This window comes from Thunnus maccoyii, chromosome 12 (assembly GCF_910596095.1).
Source record: "Thunnus maccoyii chromosome 12, fThuMac1.1, whole genome shotgun sequence".
NCBI classification, from domain to species: Eukaryota; Metazoa; Chordata; class Actinopteri; order Scombriformes; family Scombridae; genus Thunnus; species Thunnus maccoyii.
The window spans coordinates 10314436-10340113 of NC_056544.1; the positions used below are offsets into that span (position 1 = coordinate 10314436).

Below are 25678 nucleotides of genomic sequence, written 5' to 3' on the forward strand. Positions count from 1 at the left end.
ACTTACTGAAAGCAAGGGCTCACATACTTTTGCCTCACACAAATATGTAAGATTGGATAATTTTCCTAAATAAATAAATGAATAAGTTTAATGTTTTTGTCTCATTTGTTTAATTGGGTTCCCTTTATCTAGTTTGAGGACTTGTGTAAAAATCTGAAAACAGAGAAAATTCTGAAGGATAAATAATGTACAAACTCATTTGTGGAGGAGCAATAATACACTCGGTATGGTAACAACCTTTCAGATGACTGTATAATTGTAGCATGGCTAGGCTGATAAATTAAAGCTGCCTGTAAGTTACATGTACACCATCTTCTGCCTCTAACAGGTACTTCTATGTGTTGTGTGGAGGAAAAGAACACAGCCATCAACGTGAACCTACATTATCCAGAAAACAGGACTAAACTTCATAACCAGAAACAGCTCTTCTTCCTCCCACAAGGCTTTGCACAGGTAGGAGTCAACGTGATACACAACAGGATGAGATATTCGGTTGTTTCTCAGTGTCTATCCGAGGGTTCTGAATCCATTTTCCTAATTATGATGAGTGTTGGGTAAAATTTGACTTTATTTTAATTGTTTATTTTAATCACTTCTTTACTTGTTTAATCAGTCGTAGGCTTGAGGGCACATTAATGTTTCTATTAACTCTTTCCGCCTGCAGGAAACTATATTCAGAGCTCAAGAAGAATTAAGTATGTGGCTGTTTAAAGTGTCTTCACTCTGAACAGCAGCAGTGACTCCTCATGACCTCATTCCTCCATGTTCAACACCAACTGCTGCTCCTCCATACTGGAGGCTTCTCCGTTCTCTGTCGTCACCTGAGAAGTAGCACGTCAGCGAGCCGAGCCTTTAATTGTACCTTGTCTTCCACACCTGGAGGAAGCCTCTCTTTTTTTTTTAATGGAAATTGAGTTTCTTCTCAAGAAGATTAGTGGCGGTCTGAAGGATGCACAGATGCTGGGACTACATTGCTTTACCTCCATCCTCGCTCCCCTAAAAGATACCAAAGATGTTTAAACTTATAAGGACTAATATTCTTTGACATAAATACAGTTTTTTGTCATAAGAAATATAAATTCTCAGTATTTAAAGTAAACCTTTCAGTAGTCACAATAAGTCAAGCCAGTCCTCAGGCCTAAGTCTTCACAACATAAAACTTCAGCTGTGATTCAGTGTTAACGTATTTCTTAGCTGTGGAACAATTTCAGAACTTAAACTGAATATTAAACTCATTAAATCAAGTTGATTTAGGAAACTCTAACCCTCTTGAAGAACAACATCCCTCCTCCAGTTGTTTAGCATCTTATAGTTTTAAAACCTGGTTTCTCCTGTTTGTTTTCTTGGTTGTTTTTTTTTTGGCAGCAATTCTTAAAACCACTTTTATAACACAGATTTCAGTGAAATTTGTTTGTTTGTTTGTTTGTTTGTTTTAACTTTTTATGTGTAAAAACCGTCTAAATTCTAATTTCTAATTTAGCCTGTCCATTGACATTACTGCAACGTGTCGGAAATAGTGCAAAATTAATTTCTCCAGCAGGTGTCACCAAACATCTGGAGTGTGTGTTCAGAACAGGGCGACTCATTCATTCAGGACAGAGGAGGAGAGACTCCGTCCCGAGTGAGGACTCAAATCATACCGCAACATACAGATTACAACCTACAGCTGTGAAAGACTTCTCTGTGTCTCAGCCACAGTTTACCTTTTATTTTTTACACTCGGATTAACTTTATGAGTGTCTGAAGTAGCGAGAAGAGCTAAAGGGAGAAGACTCTTTAGCGAATGAGTGAAACTATCTTCCACATCTGCAGATACAGGTAAGTTACTGTATGATGGAGAGAAAGTGACTCATTGAGGCACAGAGGGGAGAAGTTAGACTATCAGTGAGTTTATAAGAAGTAGATCAGATGCTAAAAAATCATGAATTATGCTGTCTGCTGTATGTCAAATCAGTAACTTCTGCTACTTTTTTCAATCTGTAATCTTCTCTTCAGTTATCATCTGTTGACAGCATCTAACAAGCCTCAGAGGAGCCTTAATGTGGGCTGAGACCAACTTAATTTACTTTCATTCACTCACTCATCTCCCTGTTGTCGGATCCACATCCTGATGAAGTTGTAAAGTTCAATATTTGCTCGAGTCAACTCCCATTAAAACAAATTAATAAAGCCTTTCCATGTGATGGCAGGACAATAAGTTCTGCTTTTACTTCACAGATCCACGTCACCAGCAAAAGGTGTAGGACTCAGGTTTTGATGCCTTCTTAGAAACTACACTGCAGTTTCAGTGTAGATCTGGGGCACCTTTGCTGTCTGACCTGTTTATCTCACTAGTGTTGTGTTACCTTGTGCACTACGCTGAGCTCTCAGAGTTAGTGGAGCAGTTTTGGAGACCCCACCCTCAGCAGGGCCACAGAAACCCCTCTCTTTGACCTGAGCCGGCCACATCTCTGTATTCTTCGTAATCTAATACTACATCTGCTTTGTCAATGGTAAAGATCTTTCTAGCTCTTTGTCCTGCTGTGTTTGCACCGTCCTTACAGGGAACATCTTGATCTGGTTTTTTGTCACCAAGCCTGAGAGAATAGATAGTCTAACAGGGAAGCTGGTTGGTGAGATGCAAAGAAACCAGTTTTAATATTTAGATCAGAAATGGAAACCTCCGCTCTCTATACCAGGAATAATATGTAGTCTTTTAGTGCATCCTCTATCACAGAGGTTGGACATGGTGGTGATGGAGTAGGGATGCAGCTACTTTACATCACAAGGAAATGAAATGTGATTCTTGTGATTAAGAGGGTTAATTACTTCAATTAATTACATACCTTAGTTTCAGACAAGAATATTGCCTGGCCTTCGTGGTTACGGAAGCATGAAGTTAAAAAACAACAAAGGCCTAGAAATATTGGTATATTTTAATGATTTTGTCGACTGGTCTGGTGCATCAAACAACTGATTAAAACTCAAATGGTTTCAAACTCAAACATTTTTAAAAGAAACACACTTTCCCTCTCTTTCTTTTAAAGTCCTTCATTCATAACTTCAAAATGTTCAGCATCATTTTGTCAGTTTTCTTTTCTGAGGCACTCGATGAAGACATTTGCTGCTAGGCAGGTACTCCAGTGGTGGTGGTGGAGGAGCCAGGTGAGTTTGACACAAGCAGAAAGAAAACTCTGTATGGAAATGTCACACATATCATCTGTGACAGGTTGAAGGGTGTTGAGCTTGACTGGGTTTTCTGAACATATTCCTCCCCGAGAAGCTGCTGGTAGATTGGACAGATTCTAGTGTTGCGGACTTGTGTCGCTGTTGCACACAAGAGAAAGGATTTGCTTTGGACTCAAATACATCGCAAGGAAGGGATCGCTCCATGTGTTTAGAAAATTGCTGTCTGGACTGTCTAAGACCTCAATATAGCAGACAGGTGTGTTAAGTGTCAGGGGTCAGCTGTTGGTACCTCATGTGTGAAGTACTCAGTGGTAGAGGTGGAAGAAGTATTCAGATCCTTTACTTAAGTTAGAGTAGCAATACCACAATGTAAAACCTCTTTGTAACAGGTCATGTATTCAAAGTTTTTTCTAAAGTAAAAGTACAGAAGTATTGGTGAAATGTAATTTAAGTATCAAAAGTCAAAGTATTCACAATGCAGAGTAGCCCTTGTTAGTATATTATTATTACACCTCCAAACAGTGTAAATGTACTTAGTTGCTCACTGGAGTCTTTTTGAGCAGCTTTTGTTAATTTGAGCTCTATTCAACCACACTTCTTGATTCTGACAGCTTCCTGTTTTAAGTTTCTAACTTCTTTTTACTTCATTTAATGAGTCTCTTGCTTTAACACTTTTATGTGCTGTCCAGAAATCAAGAAAAACAAACAAACAAACAAAAAAAAAAAACATTGGTGCAGCATTAATTTCAATTGCAGGTCTCAGAAAAAGCCACATAATCCTATCTGAAGGATCCATCAACCAATAAGTAAATGTTGTACACAGTAGTTTTTAAAATGAAAAACTACATTAACACTTTAATACTCCCACTAAGTGAATTTCACTACTCTTTGGTTATATTTGAGTGACAGAGGAAATAGTTTCTCTTTACTATTCCTTTGATGTGTCACATTTGAGAGGTTGTGTTGGATTTGCTGTCCTTTAAAACGTTCATTATTCAATAATTAATTAACTTTTCCCACTTTTTATTCCCCTTTAACCATCAAGTGGAAATATTGTAGTTGTCTTGTGCATCACTTCCTGTTTAGCTAGACAGCATGAATGTGTAAAGACTGAGGCTGCTGCTGGATTCTACATTTTCACTTCTGTCTCAAGTAAATTTTAGCAAAAGTTTTTATACACAAGTGTAAAGATCCTTGCAAAGCTGGGAACTGAAAATCAAAGCCAATAGTGTTCCTAATATGTGCTAAAAGAGAGAGAGAGAGAGAGAGGGGAGAGTTTGTTGTGTGTGTGTGAGAGGACACGCAGGCATTTACACACACAAACAGAGGAGGATTGTGCAGCAGTCCCCCTCTGCTAAGCAGAGCAGCTGCATAAGGAGGCCAGTGTGTTGAACACACCACACCCCTCGTTCTGTCAACACTTCTTTGGCCGTTATAGCTTGTTGTACATCCTCTTTTTACCCAGGCAGGATGCTTACCTTATAGGAAATTATACAACCATTTTATGATAAGGCTCAGTGGACTTTGTCTCTAAGTGTGTCAGTAATAGCGAAAACACATTTACAGACTCTCCAACACGTTATTTTCACTAAGTAACTAGACAATTATGCTTTAACAGCAAGGAAATTCACACTGAAAAAGGCTGTATTATAGTCAGTCAGATCCAGCAGGGGTCATTTAATAACCGTACATTGCATACAATCCTCCTGAGCCAATCCCACTCTGGAGTTCTACTTCGTAAAAACCAGGAAACGTCTCTCTCGTCCCATCACATGAAAGGGGGCAATAGCAGACTCTGTTTCACAAGCTGGAAGTGACATTACTGCAGGAGTTTAATATGGTTTGCCCCTTAGACTATCTTGCCTTCTGAGCAGAAGGATTTTAAACATTTTGGAGCATGTGTCATTGAGGTTGAAGTGACGAAGAGAAGTGAAAGTAACGGCTCAGAGATAAGATGCTTCAGTCAGGAAATGTGACACCAGAAAGGGAAGAATGTCTGTTACCAAATCCTCAGGACAGCGGAGATATGAGACCGGTAATAACGCAACACATGACAATGCGCTTTCTTCTTGGTGTTTTGCTAAGGGGCTAGAAGATTAGATTTACAAGTTTTGTGAAAATTGCCACAAACTTGTTGACTACTGATGGTTAAATATGTCCAAGGTGAGCCTTGACATCTTATGGCACGTGTGTGTTTGTGTGTGTGCTTCAGGACATGCATTTTTTCATTAGTGATAGTCATAATCAAATGTTACAAATACAGAAAATACACGTTTAAATCTAATCTACAGTTTTGTCATTCAGATTTTACACATTTTCATTTTGCTATTCTTGTCTTTTCTGCACACACATCTACTGCAGTTTTGTATGTTTTACAGATTTTAAAGCGCCTTGAAGTGAATTTATGATATTTTTAGTGCATCTGAAGCTCATATGAGGCATCAGTCATCCAAGTTAGACAAATCAAGTGGATATCTTCCAAAGTTACTGTGTCACCATCCTTCCACTGCAGCTCAACAGGGAAACGCAAAAAGTGAATTTTACACTAAAAAGACAGAAACTAACTCAGACTGCTGAAGCTTCATATCAGCTTCAGGTAAACATAACAAGGAATTTTCTTATCATAAATTCAAAATCGACTTTTGTTTAAATCTAAAGTGAAGGTGTGGCTGATAAACTATTAGCTGCTGTTTGTGCTTCACTAATGATTCACCAGTGCCTGCCCCTGAATTGCTTCTGTTGGTGCAGGACATATTTTCATACTAAGCAAGTATAGAATAACATTAACTTTGAGTTGTACTGTAAAATACATGCTCTGTTCCCAATCTTTACACCTAATTCTTACTGCTAATCCGATGCTCATGCTTTATGCTCCAAGACTGCAGTAAAGATGACAGGAATGCCCTACATTGCCTCAGGCTGGACTCTCAGCTCTAACTTTAACTACCCTTTAACTACTGACCGGCATTCCTGATCATTCTTCACTCTCTCTACATAGATTTGCCACTCTCTTCCTGTCAACTTTACCTCACTAACTATTCCTGTATTCTCAGCTGCACAACAGCAACCTTGGCAATGTTAGCAGGCTGGTGTCTTGATTAAGGACACTTTAGCAGCCTTGTTTTTATCTGGTAGGGATTTATGATTAGAGTTGTTTCTCCTTTCTCAGACTAAACCAGATATTCATTCCGTCTGCCTCTCTAACCATGTGTCTCTTTTTCTTTATGTCCATCCTAAAGGATCTCTCGTTGTCCTCTGACTCCCAGGAAGAGTCCTCCACGATGGTCTTGTCGTCCACACACTCCTTGAGGCTGAAGTATATGTCTCTGGGGGTGCTGGTGTTGCAGACCACTTCACTGGTGCTCACCATGCGCTACTCCCGTACCCTGAAGGAAGATGGCCCCCGCTACCTGGCTTCCTCCGCTGTGGTGTCAGCCGAGGTGCTAAAGATCCTTGCCTGCACCCTCCTCGTCTTATCGGAGAACAGTGAGTAGAGAATCTGGTAGCACGTGTTGAGACTTGAGGTCTTTTTCTCAGTTTTTCTCTTTCTTCTCAGTTGATTTATTTGTCAGTTGTAGATTAGGCACTAGTAGGCACAACATGTTCCCTCATCTTCCTCATACCTGACTCTTCAGATGTCTGTGTCTTTGTCTCTTCACTCCATTGGTGGTCCCCACGTTCCCTGTCTGACAACACACTCTCTGTCTCCACCAGATTTCAGTTTGCGGGCAATGAACCAGCTGCTGAAGGAGGAGATTGTGAACAAGTCTGTGGAGACCATGAAGTTGGCCATTCCTGCAGGGATCTACACACTGCAGAACAATCTGCTCTATGTTGCCTTATCCAACCTGGACGCAGCCACCTATCAGGTTACACATGAATGTGCTGGTTCAAGTTCGCTGCATCTGTCTGTGTGTGTGTGTGTCTGCTCGTGTGCCTGCATTTTTGTTACCTCACTGGGACCTTTTCCGGTATAAACACCAATCTTCTCAAGGCCAGTAGTCCTCGTGGGGACCAAAGCCTGGACCTAATGAGGCGAAACCTATTTCTGAGGTCGCTGCGCAAATTCCATGAAAGCCATGGAAATTCACAAAGAAAGCAATGAACTCATGTACAATTCAGAAAATGGAACCTTTTGTTTGATAAGGTATGTTTGTGGATTTCTCAGTGTGTGTGTAACTGAACTGAGTTGAATTTAGTTTGGCTGTAACCTCACTGTGTAAATTCACACAATTTAGTGACATACTGTATTTACAACTGGAGAATGGTATCAAATTTAACTCTCTAAGCAAATAAGCATATTTCCCAAAACGTTGTACTTTTCCTTTAAAATGTCGGAGCCTATGGTTACCAAGTTGCTCTTTTGTTTAACAAAATAACTGCATAAATTATTGCGGTTATCTACCCTGCTCTAGTTCCTAGCATGAGACTGAAATGCAACAAAAACAAAACCATTCATTTTTGAAAAAACGAAAATAAAACAAGGGCCACGCCACTTCCATTTTTATTGTCAGTCACATGAAGCGTTCTCACAACTTAAAACCAAGATTATTGAGCTCTCACCTTTTTAAAAACACCTCATAAATTTATTTTGAAAGCAGCGAAACTTCTCAAGTTCTGCCACCCTTCCTAGCTAACCATAAAACTAAGTGTTTTTCCCATAGACTAAGGTTTTCTGTCCATACTATAAGCCAAATTGGTATCTACTACTGAGCACTGCATGATTTTAACCAAGATAAAATGATGATAATATTTAGCATTCAACAACTGAAGCTATCCTTAAGTGTTGACAAAGTACGGCTAAGATCGATGGGCTGCTGAATGCTAACAAAATAATGCTGTTTTTTCTTGGGTAAGATGAGGAGGTATCAACATTTTACTAACTAGTACATAAGTAGGTGCTCATTTATCTTCCAGCACAGAAAAGTACATACAGTGTCATGTTTCAGATTTTCAGAAAGAAATGAGAAGTGAGTGTGACAGGAGCTAACTAGGCGAGGGGCAGGACTTTGGCTCCGTATATTGACCTTTCCGCGTCTGTATTGGATCATATTTGATGTGGCTGATGTTCTGTCATATTTACGTACCTGTCAACCTCTTTGTGTTTTTATGTGCAGTGAATGAATCATCTACTCTCTTTCTTGGTGGTGGTGTTTTTTCTGCGTTTCATGCAGGTCACGTACCAGTTAAAGATCCTCACCACAGCGCTTTTCTCCGTCTCCATGCTGGGGAAGAAGCTGGGTCTCTACCAGTGGCTCTCCCTGCTCTTTCTTATGGCTGGAGTCACTCTAGTGCAGGTACCAGCAAATATATATTGAATGTGCTGTTTGCAAATACACAGGTTTAGCTGCTTTGTGGTTTCTAGTGTTGATTAGTGTATGACTTCATTCAAACATCAGACATTTAAGTCACAGATTAATAATACTACTCTAATTGACCGGACAGGTTTTAAGTATTCTCCCTGTGTTTTAACCTCCACAGTGGCCCACAGAGTCTGAAGTTGACTCGGAGCAGAAAGTCCTGTCTGCAGGCTCTCAGTTTGTGGGACTGATGGCTGTGCTGATGGCCTGTGTGTCCAGCGGCTTCGCTGGTGTTTACTTTGAGAAAATCCTCAAGGAGACAAAACAGAGCGTGTGGGTTCGTAACATACAGCTGGGTGAGTGACTGTGGCCTCTCTTTGTGTAGCAGAGTGAGTGGTGAGTGAATAATGATGTGTTTGTGTGTGTGTGTGTGCTCACAACTTTTTGTCGACAGGTGCCCTGCCTATTTTCATGACTCCAACCCCTCCACGTCTTACTTATACGTTTAGTTGTAGTTCATTGACTCAGCAAAATAGTTTCTTAAATGTCATGCATAAAAAACACATTGAATGGAGAAGTTAAAGGGATCTTTTGTAATTTTTGTGTCTTATCAATGGGTTGTTACAGACCTACGTATTAAGCATTAGTGAATGATTTATTAACACTAGTAAAGCTGTTAGTCACAACTTATATGTATTTATAAACCATGCTTCATTAGAAAGTTGTGCCAGAAAGAATAAATAATCACTCTAATACTAAAATTGGAGTAGTGTGTTGTGTTAAAGGAGGACTCCACATATTTTATACATAAAATTCAGTTTACTTGTCATGCGAAGCACTGCTCAGCCTGTGAAAACAGTTGTATAGTGTCTTCTATGGCTCTGGAGGGAACTTTCCAAAGTTTGAAATAATATCCCTGATGACATCCATGACACCAGTGTAATCTAGTAACAAAGAAGATAAACTTCAATTTAACAGACCACACTGTTTTATTGAGAAACCTAATGCTGATATATGTGAAGAGTTTGATATGTCCAGCCTGAAAAACAGAAGCACTCCCTTGAAACAGCCTTAAAATCCATAACTGGGTTTCTTTTGCAACAAGGTTCGTCTTATCTCTAGCTGCAGGCCTCTGTTGTACGTTTCTTCTTTAGTCATGTCACTTGATTGCATCATCACCTCAAGTAGCTTCACACTCCCATCCACTTGTAATTAACACTGAACAACTCGTACTTGTGAAGATGCAAATTTATATTGTTTATGATATAACACATTGTCAACTCAAGTGGAAATAAGGCTTCTTTCCCTGAGTGGAGATTATAGTATTTATGCTGAATTAGCATTCATTATTCAGTCATAAACACTTCAGATGTTGTTCAGAGTGTAACTGCTTCATGTTCTTTACATCAGTATTGCAGGAGAGTTATAGAGGATATCAAACAGTAACTGAGAAAAAACAAAACTCTCCACTGAACAAATTAATATTCAAGTGGCCAACATGCTGTATTTCTCATGAATACCAACGATCTGTTGGCAACTGCTGCTGCCCTGTGATAAAACACATCATGCCGCATTGAGACATAAACCAGAAATAATGTTGTGCATGAACTGAAGGATAGAAATAAATTGGCATAACTTAATAAAAGTATGTTTTCACTGTGTTCAGATATACCTGTGGTTGTTTGTCATTAGGGTTGGACAGCACACTGTAGTTTGAGCTGCTGGTGCGACAAACTTACTACTTGATAAAAGAATGGGTGTTAACTATGACTTTATTGTTTGAAATGGTCGGCTCATAGCTGATAAAATGATTGTGAAATAATTTATCAGCTTTTTAGTTTAGTGTCCCTTCCTTACTTTGGAGAATAAGGAGACAAGAGGAGCCATGTTACCAAAGTGACCCAATTGCACTTTTTCGGTTATATCAAAATTCAAAAGTGTAATATATCATCTGCCCACCCAACACTATATTTTAAAAGAAAACTGTGTGGTTTGGTTTGACAAACCTCACTCACTCATTAAGGTTTGTCTTAATGAGATTTTGTTTTATTTTATGAGACAGAGCAGAGGGCAGGGGGTCAAAACGTTACAGAACGACACTTTTTCTTCTTCTCTCCCTCAATTGAAACTTTTAAGTAGAATAAGCTTTCAAAGCCTCAAAAATTCACAGACAAATCAATCAACTGATGTATAATTGAGAAAATGAAACCTTGTGTTTCGCAGGGTGTGTTTGTGGATTTCTCACTGTGAGTGTGTGTGTTTGAATGTGCACACATACAGCTCCAATTCATCCATTCATTTCACTTTGAAGTAAGAAAAGAGATGAAGGCAGCTAGTCGTTCCAGCATAAATGCTGCTGGGCAAGGGGGGGGGGGGGATTAAAGGCAGGGCACCTCTCAAACGTGACGAAACTATCGTGTGTGTTTGTGTGTGTCTGTGTGTGCGCTAAAATGATATAAAACCTTATACTAGTTTACACGCTCACACCATATGTGCAGCAGGTTTGGCTTAAACTTTGGTTACAGTGTTTTCTTGTGGCAGCTAAGAGTAGTTACAAAGCCTCTGAAGACAGCAATCGGATTTAAAATGTGAGACTTAACCATTTGCTCCTGACAAAACTAGTCTAAACTCATTCTAAACTAAAGCTGTTTTCCTTTGTTTCGCCTCCAGGTTTGTTCGGCTTTGTGTTTGGCTTCTTAGGAATGATAATATATGACGGTCAGAGAGTGAGGGAGTCGGGAATGTTTCAAGGCTACAACACAATCACCTGCACAGTCGTTGTCTTACAGGTTTGACCGTTATGTTTCTTATTTTTTCATTTGGGTCCCCTGATTGCTTATTTACAGCCGTATTTGTGATGCTGTGTGTTTGGTGCACAGACACACACACACATGTTCTTGGTATCTCCACATCACACGAGTGCTCACAAGGTGGTTTCAAACACTGTTTTCTCTGCCTGCAGGCTTTGGGCGGTTTGGTCATAGCAGTGGTCATTAAATATGCGGACAACATCCTCAAAGGATTTGCTACCTCTCTGTCCATCATCTTGTCTACACTCATTTCATATTTTCTGTTGGAGGACTTTAACCCCACTAGGTAAACGAACGCTTGCTTGTGCACACTCCCACAAGGCTGGACTCTGATTTGTAAATTATTACTCAAGAAAAATACATTTCTGCCTGTCTTTTTTTAACATGACATGAATGTTTGATTATTTTTTTTTTATATATTTAACTCATTTTACATCATCACCTCTTTTTCTCCTGCTCCTGCCTGTCTCTCAGCATGTTTTTCTTAGGGGCAATGCTGGTTATTGCTGCCACATTTCTTTACGGTTACAAGGGCAAACCCACCAGCGGCAGCGCCATCAAAGTATAGACAGGAGACGTCTGTGGACTGTACTGCCTGACAGAGGAGACGACAGACGGAGCAGGACTCTATGAAGTGTGACAGCGAGTTTGGCATGCTTACATTAAGAATGCGGGAAATGTGGAAGTGATAGTCACAACAAACCTGCCATGACTCTGATGAATGTTTCCCATCGCTACTCTGGTAAAATGCTGCTTTGCACAAAAGGTGTGGGTCAATAATGAAATACATTTGCTTTGTAAATGTATGTTTTTCTTATAAAATACAAACAGGAGAACAGTGGAGCTTGTACAGTGTTGCATTAACACAAGTATACACCGTATGACCAAATTGTCTGCAAGTGCAATTTAGAGGGACTAAGAGGAGATGGAAACCATGACCTCACTGAAATGTGGAAACTGATATTTTAAAGGTCTATATTTCAGTCATTTATTTATGTATTGTGGGATATGGGGAAAGGGATGTATTTACAAAACAAAAAGGGTGTTAATGGTGCTGAGAGCACCCGCCTCAAAGAGAGGAAAATCCTTGACAGAGCTTCCATCTAGTGGTGGAATGAAGAGCAAACTTGCTGCAAAGAGGAGGGGTTACCTCTGTTCAAAGATGCTGAATGTCCTTTTTTATATGTGATGAGATAAGATGGGATGTGACTGCTTCGACCTTGCTGCTCACAGTCTGAGGATTTATATCAAAAGCACACATTCTACTGTTATTTAAATGCAAAATAAAGGTCTTTGTGCAGGAACAAATGAATAAATTACGGCATCTTTTATGCTGGAACAACTAGCTCTGCCTTCATCTTTTTTTTTTACTTCAAAGTGAAATGAATGGACACACACACACACACACACTAATGCATACACACAGAGCTTGGCACACCCATGAATATTTTGAACCTTTTTTTTTTTTTTTTTCAGTTCCAGTTGCAGTGCACTCAGAAAAACCAAACCAGTCTCTATAGCAACAGATGGCTGAATGAGCTGCGGTGCAGCAACAAATGTAGACACACTGAATTAATAAAACCTATTTTAACCTCATTGAGTAATTACATGGTAGTAACAGCCATTTTATTCAACAAAGACCCTGACAAATAAATGAAGATAAAAACAGAATTGAGACATTTAAAAGAAATCTCTCTTATTTTGCCAGTTTTTCTCCCTCTGTTTTTTTTTTTGTTTGTTTGTTTTGTTATACAGTCACAGACAATCTTTGCATAGTTGTGGATTTAAGAGCAAAATGAGCATTCTGGGATGGAGGTAGTGTATGTGATGAGGTGGACAGACAGGGCAGATAGAGGCAGATGGTAAGGTGAGGTGTGAACCTGGAGAGAAGCACAGATGGAGGATGAGTCATGTGACTCGTGTTTGGAGTGGCAGGCAGGGACTTGGACAGAGCCCAGGACCATAACCATGACACAGGAATACCTTCATCTGTGATTATCTGCAGAAACCTACTACTAAATAGTACATATTCATGAAATGAGGAGATGCTGTGATGTGACCTCATACAACCAGTGTTAAAAAATGGCACTTATCCAAATCAATTCTTTTTCAAAATGTGGTCTGGTTAAAGTCCACGCTAGAGAAACTGTTAAGGGTACATTTAGAATCCCTGATTGTCAGAAAATGTATGAAACTTTGTCACGATATTACAAGATGGCCTGATTACTGCCACATTAAATCTACCCTTGGTCTGAGTTCAGTTCGGCCCCATTCCAGCTATGATATATGTGGCTCTGACTGCTATCACCCTCTTGATTTCAATTTGTTGTATGGCACCATTCCAAGTCATTTCACCGCACTTATTGAAAGCATAGCTGACATTATTTATTACAATGTGGTAACAGGTCGAGCTCATCTCTCTGATGGTTTGTCACCCGTCTGAATACAGTATCAGCTGCACTACTGAGGCTACGGAGTTGAAAAATGTGAGTGAATTAGCAAAACTCCAGTGAAAACTACAGCAGATTTGTTTTTCTTCCAGACTTTTATGCTGAGTGGGTGCTCTTAATACAATCTGACTGATGCATGAGTTTAATCTTAACCTAAAAAGATTCATATAATACTTTTTTGTCTCTTTTAAATTATCTGAATACATCCTTTAACTCTGGTACTGAGTGTGCTGAAGGCCTTTATTGGCACATACGAGGTTTAACCAGCCCGCAGGGTTTTTTGTTGTTGGTTTTTTTTTTTTTTTTTGGCTGATGCGACTTCTCAATCACAATGTCTTCAGGTATCAAGTTATACAAAACAAATGCTATTCTTATTCTTCTCAAAGGACAGTTTTTGTCTCTTTCACTCTCATCTCATGCAATAAGATCTACATAAGGATGCAGGATGCAGTTCTTGTTGTGGTCTAATACCTCTGTGGTACATCTAAAAACAGTGTTCCTTCTTTACTAAAAGGCAGGCAGAACTCTCGAATGCAGTCCAAAACTTGTCGAGGGCCAAAAAAGCCGTGATGCATCTCCGGGCCATTGACACTAGTTCGTTGTAGACTCCCATTCTGACATCGAACTGTGTCAGATCCAAGATGTAACATCCTCTCTGGCTTGTTATAATGGTCCGCTTAAATCTTTCAAGAATAATGAGCTATTGGCATCTTCAGCGCAGGGAAACCATCAGTCCTCTAATCTCTGATGGGCTTCACAACTTCACCAATTGCATCCCCCACTCTTCTGCAAGAGGGAACGATTATACTTTTGTCTGTGGAACCATCCAAGCCTCCTATTTTGGCGGTATGACCACTAGTGGTGCCCCTCTCCGTGGCCTCCACATTAGCACTTGGGCGTCGTTGGCGTTCGGCCTCCCCAGCGCATTGGGAGGAATGGGCTCCTGGTAGTTGAGGATGTGCGGTTGCTCCTGGTAGGGACGACCCACCAATGAGGCCCGTGAGCCCAGAGGCATGTCTGGGTCCACGGCGATGTCCACCCGCATCCGCCACCGCACCGTCTGCAACACGATACGCTCCTGGAAGAAGAGAGAGGCATAAAGTTAATATAGTCAATACTGTATATGTGATACTGTACTGTGTGTATGAACGATGCCGTCTATTTTAAGTGCATGAGGAGTTAATTGTGCATTATATTGTTCACTATTAAAAGATGCTTAGTTAATGTGCATCATAATAAATCGTTATATATTATATTTTTCACAGACAAATGTTTTAATGCCATTTTTACTTCACTAAAATATGAATTTCTACATTTTCTAAAAAAAACAAAGACAGGTGTGCTCTGCTTCTATTCTTAACTGGTGAACCACCAATGTGTAAAAGTACTTTCTCTATGATAGCCTGGAGGGAAGGAAGGAATATAACTCTTTTACAGAGACAATGAATAAATACTGTGTGCATTTTGATACACAGTTTAAGCTAGACTGACTTTTTTTATTCAGGAGAGTTGAAGGCAATGACGTGATACTTTGCAACTTTACACCAGAAAGGAAAGTGAAGGAAGAGCAAATTACATCACAGTCAGTCTGTGTGTAATGCAAGTTTTTAAAGATGTAAAGCTGATGTTTTTCACTCAAACCGAACAGCATATATCAGCATGAATGTGTCTTTAGGGTGTAAAAACCTCTCAACAGTTTTATGCATAAGGGAACAAACAGCTTCATCTAAATGAGTGGCAGGTCTGCTGTTGCTCTGCGTTTTTGTCCTACCTTGGTGATAGAGTTCATGGCCACCAGCCAGGTGATGAAGCTCTGGTCCCTGGTGATGTGGGTCAGCATGGGGGTGTTGCTGTTGCTGATGGGCACAGCCCACGTCACGCTGGGGTAAAAGTTGTCGTTCATGCTGACCGTCAGGCGGGACGGTTTGGATGTTGGGCCAGTCAGGGTGACCGTCTCAGTGGTGTTGCCGTACCAGGGGTAGCTGACTCCATCTGAGTCGCTGATGGCCTTGACCCGACCCTCTCTCAGCTCTGGTAACTCCCAGCTGGACCTGCGGCAGTGGACGGAGGAGGACAGAGAGAAAGAGAGGGGATGAGGGGGTTATTTTTGGCAGCGCCAGGTGCAGGATTGTGGTCTAGATGTTCTGAGTATGTGACAGGGTGAAAGAAAAAGAAAGAGGTGTGCATATCCAAACACCTTCCCAGACACACACATACTGAGCTCAGTGAGGGCCGAAAAGGCTAAGTCCTGATGATATCTTCCAAACACTTACATGCCAATATCACCATAGGTGTTGTAGAACTCCATCTGGGTGCAAGCTTGGATCCAGCCCACCACCCAGGTTTCGTTTCGGGGCACTGGCGGCATCACTACTCCTGCTGAGGCCCTGAAGTAAGGCGTCTTGTAACGGAGCACAATTGGTGAGTTCTCCTCAATGATGGTGGGACACTGGTCGATAGAGGCTGACACCTCATACACCACAATGTTCTCCCGTCTGATGCGGGGCTTGCATGCGATGCTCTGAATACAGCCCATAGTGCAGGCGACAAGCAAAATGAGCAAAACCAGAGAAGAAGGGAGCAAATGATACCTGGCCAGTATGCACATCAGTCCCCTCCGGGTTCCACCCTTGCCTGAAGAGCAGATCAATCTTTTAATATCCCATCATCACTGCTTGTTTGGGAGGAAAAAGGAGGACAAAATGATGGGAAGTAACACAGTCACCAATCATCAAACATAAAAGCGTCCACCAGCATATTTTCGGGATGATATGGAGGTGAGAGCGCAGTGGGGGACTGGAGGCGAAGTATCACAGATCTCTGCAGCCTCCTCCCCCCGGTCTGCCTGCTGACTGCCGCACTGCCCTTGGCGCTCGTCCCCAGAAACTGCAATCCGGCCTCCCCTGGGCTGCTGCTGCTTCTCCGCCGCGCGTCCGGAGGCTCCTCTGTTCCTTGTCGAGTCCACACGTCCGGCTGCACGTCGGTGCCCCTTGATCCTGCTGCTCTGCTCCCGGCTCTGAGCTGTCATGTCAAGTGGCGACAGGGCAGCCAGGTGCGTCAGAGGAGGGGGGCTGGATGCCTTTTGTTCGCTTGGCTTTCCTGCGTTAGCCCTACATTCGCGCGGCGCCCTCAAAAGATAAAACCAGGCTCTTCATCACTTTGACCTACATGAGAAGAAGATTCATCAAACGAGCGAGAAAAGTGTCTTGTGGAGGAGCGACAACAGGGCTGTAGCGGGCTATTTTAATGTGTGCTTCCATTCTCGGGGATGCATGAATGGTGCATCATGAATGGAGGCAGCGGAGCGGCATAAACAGTGCAGAAAACAGTGACTATACCCCGCCGTCTCTCCGGTTAGCCGTCTCATCGTCTTGACTCGTCGAGCTTTGGGGCATCACGGACCGGAGAGCATCCTCTTCCAGCCGCGGTTCGCCTCGCTCGGCTTGGGGGTGCTGATGCTGGTGATGGAGAGGCAGGGGAGGGGCGTCACCCGACCTCTGCACTGTAAAAAATAACAAGTGCATGGCAGGCGTGGCTAGAGGCTACGTCACGACCGTGCGACGCTCCTATTGGTCAGTGAAGTCGATAGCGGATGTAGTGTCGCTGAGCTCACTGACTTCCTACCACTGACACTGACACGCATCCACCGGCCAGCTCTGCTCGTTGCTTTCTGTCCCGCCGCCGCCGCCTGTTCACGTCTGTAGGGAGGCGCCGCTGGTTTATGATCGGCCGTGTGTTCGGCACCGTGTCTCAGAGGGTGTGCAGCTTGTATAACCAGGTGTCGCTGATGATGAAGCCGCAGGTTGTGTTCGTGTTGGGCGGGCCGGGCGCCGGCAAAGGCACCCAGTGCGCCAGGATCGTGGAGGTAAGCAGCGAGAGAAAGGACAATGAAAAACAGCCGTCTTTGAAAGCGTGTAGTATCATATACACAGTATTTGGTGGATTTCAGGATGCTTGTTCTTTTTATTAGCCTTCTTTTTTATGAGGTAATATCTAAATGTCGTTAGCTTCCGGTTGTCCTCTAAAAATGAACATAGCCAGCGAGCTAGTTAGTTAGCCACACAGGGTAACATAGTGCATATACTAGCCTGTGTTGGCATGTAGAGGCTACAAAGCACAATTTAAATGTTTTTCATCAGAATAATGAGAAATCTTAGTGTCTGAAAATGTTCATCTACCGTTAAATTTTGTCTGAATGAGCGTAATGTCCTGCCTGTGAGCTACACAGAGTGAAAACAGCCAGCAGGAGATATCCTATTGACATCTGCTCCATGTTGTAACCTTATCATTGACTTATCTATGCTATGAGTTATGTAATGGTCAGTGTAAGTCTGGACAAATAGAACAAGCGGAAACAGTTGGTGATGAAGACCTTTATTCACTGATGAACTTCTACCCTGATCATCCCATACAAGTGTTACAGGATTAAGGGTCAACACACTTCCACTGATATTATTCACCTCAACTTAGACTGTAAAATTAAGAAATAAATACTTATAAACCTATAAACTTTTCATTACTGACATGCCATCAAGGCTCTGTGAATGACTGCAGTAACATCTGTTATGATGTTATTGATAATTAAACTTAAATCAAAGGTGAATCAGTCCAGCAGTTAAGATGTCTTGTATGTTGTATGGTGAGCTTTCTCTAATGTATAATTAATTTGTTCACTGACTTGTGCACCATCTTGGAAAAGCAGCAAGTCTTTGACTCAGAGAGTTTCTGTAAGGGAGACTTTATGACTACTTCTGTTCATGGGTGTTGGCTGCTGTGCTTCAAGTGTGGTGGTTAGGCTTGAATGGCACCTATGTATAGACACTCCTTTCATTCAGTACACAAGGACGGACTTCTTCCTGGACTGTGAGTGAGAAGGATTTAGCCTGTCTGCAAAGTTTTAGTAGAAAACTACAAACTTTCTTTAAATAACTGTCACTCTCTTCTCAGCAGTAATTGACTCTTGATGAGTAGGTAGACTCATCACATTCAAAAAAAAAAAAAAAGTCCTTTCATTTGTCTCTCAGAACTACAACTACACCCATCTGTCAGCGGGGGACTTGCTGAGGGCAGAGCGAGCTAGAGAGGGCTCAGAGTTTGGACAGCTCATTGCCAACTACATCAAGGAAGGCAAAATTGTCCCTGTGGAGATCACCATCAACTTACTCAAAAAGGTATTTACCAAATATGGGCTGTGAATCAGGTTTTTGGTTGCCTAGCGAGAGGCAACTCCTGATTCGTCTGTCAGGAGTCAGACTATTTACTCAGGACCTGTGTGCAACTCCAGTTTCATTTCCAGGACCTGAGAAGATCATTTTATGCTGGAACTAACTTGAAAAATTTTCACAAAAATGTATTGAATTTTATTCTGCTCTCAGGCAGAACCTCTTTTGTTTAGTGCAGAAACAACAAAGTCAATTTACAGCATATTTAATAGTGACGATCAACACATTTTTTAAGTAATTTTTAAGGTAAACAAAACATTTGCTTCTCCTAGCGTCACAAATGTGAGGATTTTCTTTTTTTTTTCTTTTACATTTAGATGAAAATGTTTTGGATTTTGGTCAGATGACTCTGGTAACTTGTGATTGATTTTTGGCATGTTGATCTTTTTATAATGATTATAAAAGAGACAAATCATTATTTTCTGCTCCACTTTTTGTTTTTGACAAAACAATTGATATAATCAGTCACAGTTCAAAACCATGTGCAACATGGATCAATGCAAATGTTTGAATTTCGATATGACGTCAATGTGTTTTGAAATAGTTTTCTATTTGTTTATGTTTGTCAGCATGATAAGAGAGCTTGATTTCATGCAGACACGTAGGAAGCATTTTGAATAAGGTTTGCGTGTCACTGCTCCTTTAATTGGTTTGTCTAAATATCTGAAAACAGGTCCTTGTTTGTCATTCGAATAAACAGCTTTGGCAGTAAAATCACATCAAAAGACACATTTTTTTCCAATTTTGTTTTTGTTCCTGCTCTTTAAGGCAATGGAGGAGACCATGCAGCAAGATGAGAAAAAGTTCCGTTTCCTCATAGACGGTTTCCCCCGCAACGAGGACAACCTTCAGGGCTGGAACACTGTTATGGATGAGAAAGCAGATGTCAAATTTGTGCTTTTCTTTGATTGTGGCAATGAGGTACGTCATGGAAACCCTTTGAGCTTTTATTAGATACATGCAGCGTACTGAGCTGATCTCCTGGGAGCTGTTTTACACTGAGGACATGATCTCTGTCTTCCCTGTCCACAGGTTTGCATCAACAGATGTCTAGAAAGAGGGAAGAGCAGTGGACGCACAGATGACAACAGGGAAAGCCTGGAGAAAAGGTACAGTCCTGAACCAAAGCCAAAACACTCGATTTTAACAGTATTGATTTTAGAACACACTTTGCTTTTGAACAAGTAGTATCTGCAAAAATGTACTGCTGCTTTTGACCATTTAATGATTTCGTATACTGATTTTCTTCTCATAACAAAGTACAACAAGCCTATCTGATCAGTATAGATTTCTGCGACCCATTTAGCTGACTGTTGGATGCCTTCATGTGTGTTTTTGACCTAATTTATGAGTCCTTTGAGTCCCCTGTGTCATCTGACCCCAATAACCAGGCATCTCTTTCTTTGATGCAGAATCCAAACCTACCTGCAGTCTACACGACCAATCATTGAGCTGTACGAAAAACTCGGCAAGGTGCGCACTGTAGACGCCTCTCGTTCTGTGGATGAGGTGAGTAAATGTCATGACATGACATGAACAGCTATAAATATCACTCATAGATCTCTGAAGGGACATTTTGGGTGGAGGTGAAATAAGAAAGTGACAACTACCACAGCTGAGTTTGATAGGTCGAAAAACGGGTCAATCAAGGCCAAAAAAAAAAAAAACTCTTAAACACAGCCCTCTTAAAGTATGATGTTAACAAATGAAATAATTGAAACCCAAATGTCATGAAGAAATAGTTTGACTTGAAGGGTGATGTGAGTGGCTTCCCGCCAATTTACACAGTCTGATCATCGTTTTTTGACACCAGCTTCTAGTAGCAGTTGGAAGAAGTAGAGCTTAACCCCGTGTCTAGACAGCAAACATAGCATGAGCAGCACGTCAGCAGAGCAGTAGCGGCAGCGAGTGCTCCGTCTGTGTATCTACACTGGAGGCGTTCAGGTGCAGTGTTGAGCGTAGGTCGCCTGTGTTGGAAGCGCTCAGATCCCAAAACATATGACTGTAGTGATGCGCATAAATCGGAGGAAAATAGACTTGATTTGTAAATGAACACTTCAGGTCGGGGTTACACCCGTGAGATGTGGCATGCCTGCACGGAGCCAATGCAGACAGTTCAATAGATTAAAATGAGAGCGTATCTGTTGTGTCTGACATGCGTGTAAAAAAACGCGTCTGACACACTGGCTGTCTAGACATGGGGTAAGGCAGTTCCACATTGGCTTGAAGACTTGAGTCATGGTGTGAGAGATTTCAGTGAAAACAGCCCAAATAATCAAAAAACACAAAAACGGAGGATTAGTTTATCAGATTGCAATTTGTCCAGTCCTATATTAGAGGAGGAAACTGAGTCACTGTCACATGACTGAATGTGGAAATCCTTCACTTGGGCAGAGGGGAAAACCTCCCCAGATGGAGTTAGAGGCACAGTTCACCTGATGGCCACTAGATGCTGTCTTTAAAACAGTAACTCAAACTTTATAGAGGTGGACTGGAAAACTGGAGTCAGTAAAGTTTTCAGCAGAAAAATATGCCTCAATTTGAAGTGCCAGCCAAACTGCTTTAAAATTCTGATATTGTGGCGCTACCAAAAAAGTAATCCATCACCTCAGAAACAAGGATGGCATCAAAGACGCTACGTTGTTGTGCCGTCACAGAGCACAGACGACAGCTGGCTGACAGACCAGTTTTGTTTTTGTTTTTTACAATCTGGGTGTGATTTAGAGGTTTTGCTCGTCATTCCTACCATTAATTGCTGGCATTGCTGAGATCTGGGGACAATGTGACTCTGTGCTTTAGGAAAAGCAGCAACACGTCAGGTTTCTCCGTTCTTTCCTTCATTCTTTCCTTCCCTCCCTTCTTTTTGTTTCTTCCCTTGGATGTTGGACTTGGACTTTCACTGTGCAGAATGATTTATATGCAGAGTTTCACACTAGAAGGTTGTTTTCACATTCATCTGCTGAATGAGGAAAGTTTCTCTGTGCTCACATTAAATCTGAGTTTAAGTCGTGCACCTATGAGCATGATTTGTGACATCACAACTAATTTGGAAGCTAATCATGGTCCAATATACAACTTCACAAGTGTGTGATGTAAAATCTTGAAGCCTCCAGTGCACATAAACTGAGAATTGACTTTCCGGTGAAGTAGGAGGCATCTTGTCTCTAGATTTTTCAATATTTTTATAGTTTAAAACATGCCTGATGGGAATTTTTAAGCAAATACACATTTTAATTTTACTGGAAGTGAAAACTGAGGCAGATACTAAAATTATTACCCAAACTCATAGTTGTAAAGATCCATTAGATTTTGAGAAACTTCCTAGTTTAACATTCACCTCACATAGTTTTCAGTCTTGTATGCGCATTCACACATTTAATTGGATGATCATGATCATTTTCAGTATTTCCATTTATTTTTTCACTTCCAGATGGGTACTTTAAATTATATCCTTGAACTGGGAATTCAATTAAAACCTGTGATTATCTCATCACTGGCGTTTTTTACCCTGTTGGAGTCCGTTGTGTGCCAGCTGTTTGTAGCATCACCACCGTCTTAGATCTCAGCAATGAAGCTAATGAGTAAAATATTATAACCAGTATGAGTGATACTATGAGATATAAATATGTGCTGCACCTCAAGTACTTAGAGTTGTGAAATTACTCAGCTGGAAATGAAATGTAGACTCAGTTTCTTTGAGTCACGACAAGCCAAAGTACACTCGCCTGTTTTTCTCTTCCAGGTGTTTGCTGATGTGAAAGCCATCCTAGACAAAGAGGGTTGAGTTTCTCCAGCTGCCAACAACATTCATTTTACCTTTTAGTTTTTCTTTTTATCAACTGCAAGTACACTATAATAAGTTTATATGTCCATCCATATGACTTTTTACTTTTGGTTACTTTTTTTGTTGTTGTTTTCCATCTCTTTTGTAAATGCTGTTTGTTTGTGAGTGTGTGTACAATATGTATTGGTGTGAATGAGAAGTAGAGATGCCTAGCAGCTACTTGTGATTAACTAGTTTATGTTCTGAAGAGCTCACAGCTCATGTACACAGTTATTCATCATAGTTTGAGGCCTTTGAGTAGGAACATCATTTTGTTAGCTTTAGAGAGACACTTTGTTGGTAAATCAAAGACACCCGTAATACTGGAAGTCTGTACAAAAATGGTATATATCACTAATGTCTTCAGAGTATCATGTCATTGGAAGCAGACATACTGTAACGCTTCAGACCAAATAGTTGTTTGACCTGATGACAACAGACTGGGATCCATGTCAGACTTCAACAGCCAATAGCCTGTCTGGCATTCAAATAAAATGCATAAAACAACAGCCTCATATTTAATGGACAGTGACCAGACCAACCAGTCCAAGTTGCTTTTGTGCCGTTTAGAGTCATCAGGTTTACACTGTTTCTGTGGCTCATTCTTCGATTATTTTAATCTGTATCAGAACACCTCCATGTGCTTCATCACAGCTATGACACCAGGGACTAGTCATAGAGAAAACACAGAGAGGTCAAAATGAACGTTTTGTTAAATCTGTACTGTATCTGCTTGAAGGAAGAGGATAAAACTGAAAAGTAAACGCACTGATTTTTGTTTTGCTCAATGTTCTTTCAATGTCTTTCTTTAATAGTATTTGGGAAGATTTTTTTCTTGTAGTTATTTGCTTCTGTTTATCTTATTATATGTATAATACAGTAGTATATTACTTAACAAGACTTTGATAAATTTACTGCTGAAGATTTTTCAAATTCACAAAACCTCGTGGATCAGCCAGAAGAGGGCGCCTGACATCACAGAAGTTGAGTTCCAGTTTCATTCATTCATGCTGAGTTGGGATTTATGTAGGATGAAAAATAAATAAATGCTACAACAAGTATATTTTAATCAATAAATCAAATAGTAAATATATAAATAAAAGCTGAAATGAAAACCAAAATACCAACATGTAATAAAATGAAGGAACAAATAAATGTTGATAATTAGCAGCAACTTGGGATCAACTAGTTGTTCAGAACTAATTTGAAGAATTAATCCATACAAGTGAACATCAGTGTAGTTGAACTACACAGCGAGATCTTATTCATACCATCTATAACTACTTGAATTTTAAAAAATACCTGTGTAATGGTTTCTGTCCTACAGATAACCGATACCCCCTGCCGGTGTGGATAAGGCACCGACAGACGGCTGTCCTCTACCTCTGACCTAGGTATGGAACGTAGTTCCCAAAATCTACACACACGACCATCCTAGCCTTGCTTAGGGAACCAGAATTCAGCCTGTCTATTTCTGCTGAGAAGCGCCGCAGCAGACACGCTTCCAGTGTGGACGCTGCAAGCGTGAGAGACGCAGCAGTTCAGCGACACACACGCACACGCGCTGCTCACGCATCCACTGTGTCCCAGGCGTAACAGTTAGTCAATTAGACTCCTAATTATAAACCCTCAACCCAATATTGTACTGGAATCCTACCTCTAACACATGTACAACTGTATATTAGCATTAGTCACTGAACCTGAACCATTATTACACTATCATTTAATACACAGCACTAATTTTTAACTTAACAGGAGTCAATAATTTTTTAATCTAATCAATTTCAAAAACTACTGTCAGCCTATCCCAAGGGAGGCGTCTTTTCTTACCTTAAAGGAACACCAGAGAACCTCACAGATGTGCACAAGTCAGGAACTTTGGTTGGAGTGTGTAAGAATACAAACCAGTTTTATTTGGTTTTACAAAGCAAGCGATCTAAAACTACGAAAATAGTAAAATACAAAAAACAAAAATTAAAGAGAGTCTCTAGGGGATCTCTTACAAGGAAAAAGCCTCCTCCTCTTCTCCCAAGGAATCCAGGATCCTCGCCCCTTTCTGCACATCTCTAGGCTTTACTTTTTATATCTCTGCAACCCCCTCATTTTAATATTACCACATAGCATCTATCTACAAAACATCCAACAAGTTCATACTGATGTTAGCATGACTTTGCACAAACTAGTGAGCTTTACCTCATCTGTCACTTACATCTGAGTACAAGGAACTTTTGAACTTCTTCTTTTTCTTTTTTTTTCTTTTGAGGTTGTTATCAAAGGATTTCTGCAAGATGCCTGAGCACAGCTCCTGTATTGCCTCCGAATTTCAGGTGGTTGCCTAAGTTTTGTGGTGTTTATTTGTATTTGCATAAACATTCTCGAGGGTTCAGTTCCCATTAAGTACATGTTGCACAAGGTGTGCAAATTCCTCAGAAACTGGTGCAACACACTAATTCATGTTAATTTGTCTCCAATTTTAATTAAATAAAATAGTTAAAAGTAGGCCTGAAGAGGCCACATATAGTGGAACTTTCAACACCTGCCATCTTTTCTTCCTCATGCCATCACCTGATTCCACTTTATCCATGTTTGCTTATTGATTCGCTGCAGGTCTGGATACCCACCTAGCTTAAACATTTTGGACAAGGTGGGATATCACTGAAATTAGGTTTCTGCAAAGATACACAAATGATGAAAAGTGTGGAAAAGCTCATTTTTACCATAACAGTCCAATCAGAACTGGTAACACAAAGGTTGTCTGTGTAATACTTTCATACATTAAAGCATCCAGGTCAGATTTACCTGCATTATCACAACACATCAGTGTGCCTACTTTTTACATGTAAGGTCATGAATATGAATATGAATAATGGACACCACTCTTGCAATGTATGCTACATAATATACA

General features: G+C 40.7%; 3 protein-coding genes across 4 annotated transcripts; 2 read left to right on the plus strand and 1 right to left on the minus strand.

The window, feature by feature from the left end:
* The first annotated feature begins 1598 nt into the window (after positions 1–1598).
* Positions 1599–12612, plus strand: slc35a3b (solute carrier family 35 member A3b). Of its 2 annotated transcripts, none has more exons than XM_042427574.1 (8): positions 1599–1818; positions 6408–6654; positions 6883–7037; positions 8343–8465; positions 8650–8824; positions 11139–11257; positions 11431–11564; positions 11753–12612. In XM_042427574.1, the coding sequence occupies exons 2-8, from the start codon at positions 6450–6452 to the stop codon at positions 11844–11846; spliced, it is 1005 nt and encodes a 334-aa protein (XP_042283508.1). In that variant the 5' UTR covers positions 1599–1818; positions 6408–6449; the 3' UTR covers positions 11847–12612. The 2 variants fall into 2 exon arrangements, with proteins under 2 accessions (XP_042283508.1, XP_042283507.1); XM_042427573.1 differs by lacking the exon at positions 1599–1818 and adding an exon at positions 4713–5203.
* Positions 12613–12887: 275 nt separating this feature from the next.
* On the minus strand, positions 12888–17241 carry fam78ba (family with sequence similarity 78 member Ba). The gene is made up of 4 exons (XM_042429609.1): positions 17067–17241; positions 16002–16892; positions 15500–15779; positions 12888–14806 (listed from the first exon to the last, which is right to left on the minus strand). Exons 2-4 carry the CDS (start codon positions 16334–16336, stop codon positions 14564–14566), a joined length of 858 nt encoding a protein of 285 aa, XP_042285543.1. The 5' UTR covers positions 16337–16892; positions 17067–17241; the 3' UTR covers positions 12888–14563.
* Positions 17242–17344: 103 nt separating this feature from the next.
* cmpk (cytidylate kinase) lies at positions 17345–23561 on the plus strand. Its single transcript, XM_042429610.1, has 6 exons — positions 17345–17593; positions 18753–18899; positions 19719–19871; positions 19983–20059; positions 20363–20459; positions 22693–23561. Exons 1-6 carry the CDS (start codon positions 17450–17452, stop codon positions 22732–22734), a joined length of 660 nt encoding a protein of 219 aa, XP_042285544.1. The 5' UTR covers positions 17345–17449; the 3' UTR covers positions 22735–23561.
* Positions 23562–25678: the final 2117 nt, after the last annotated feature.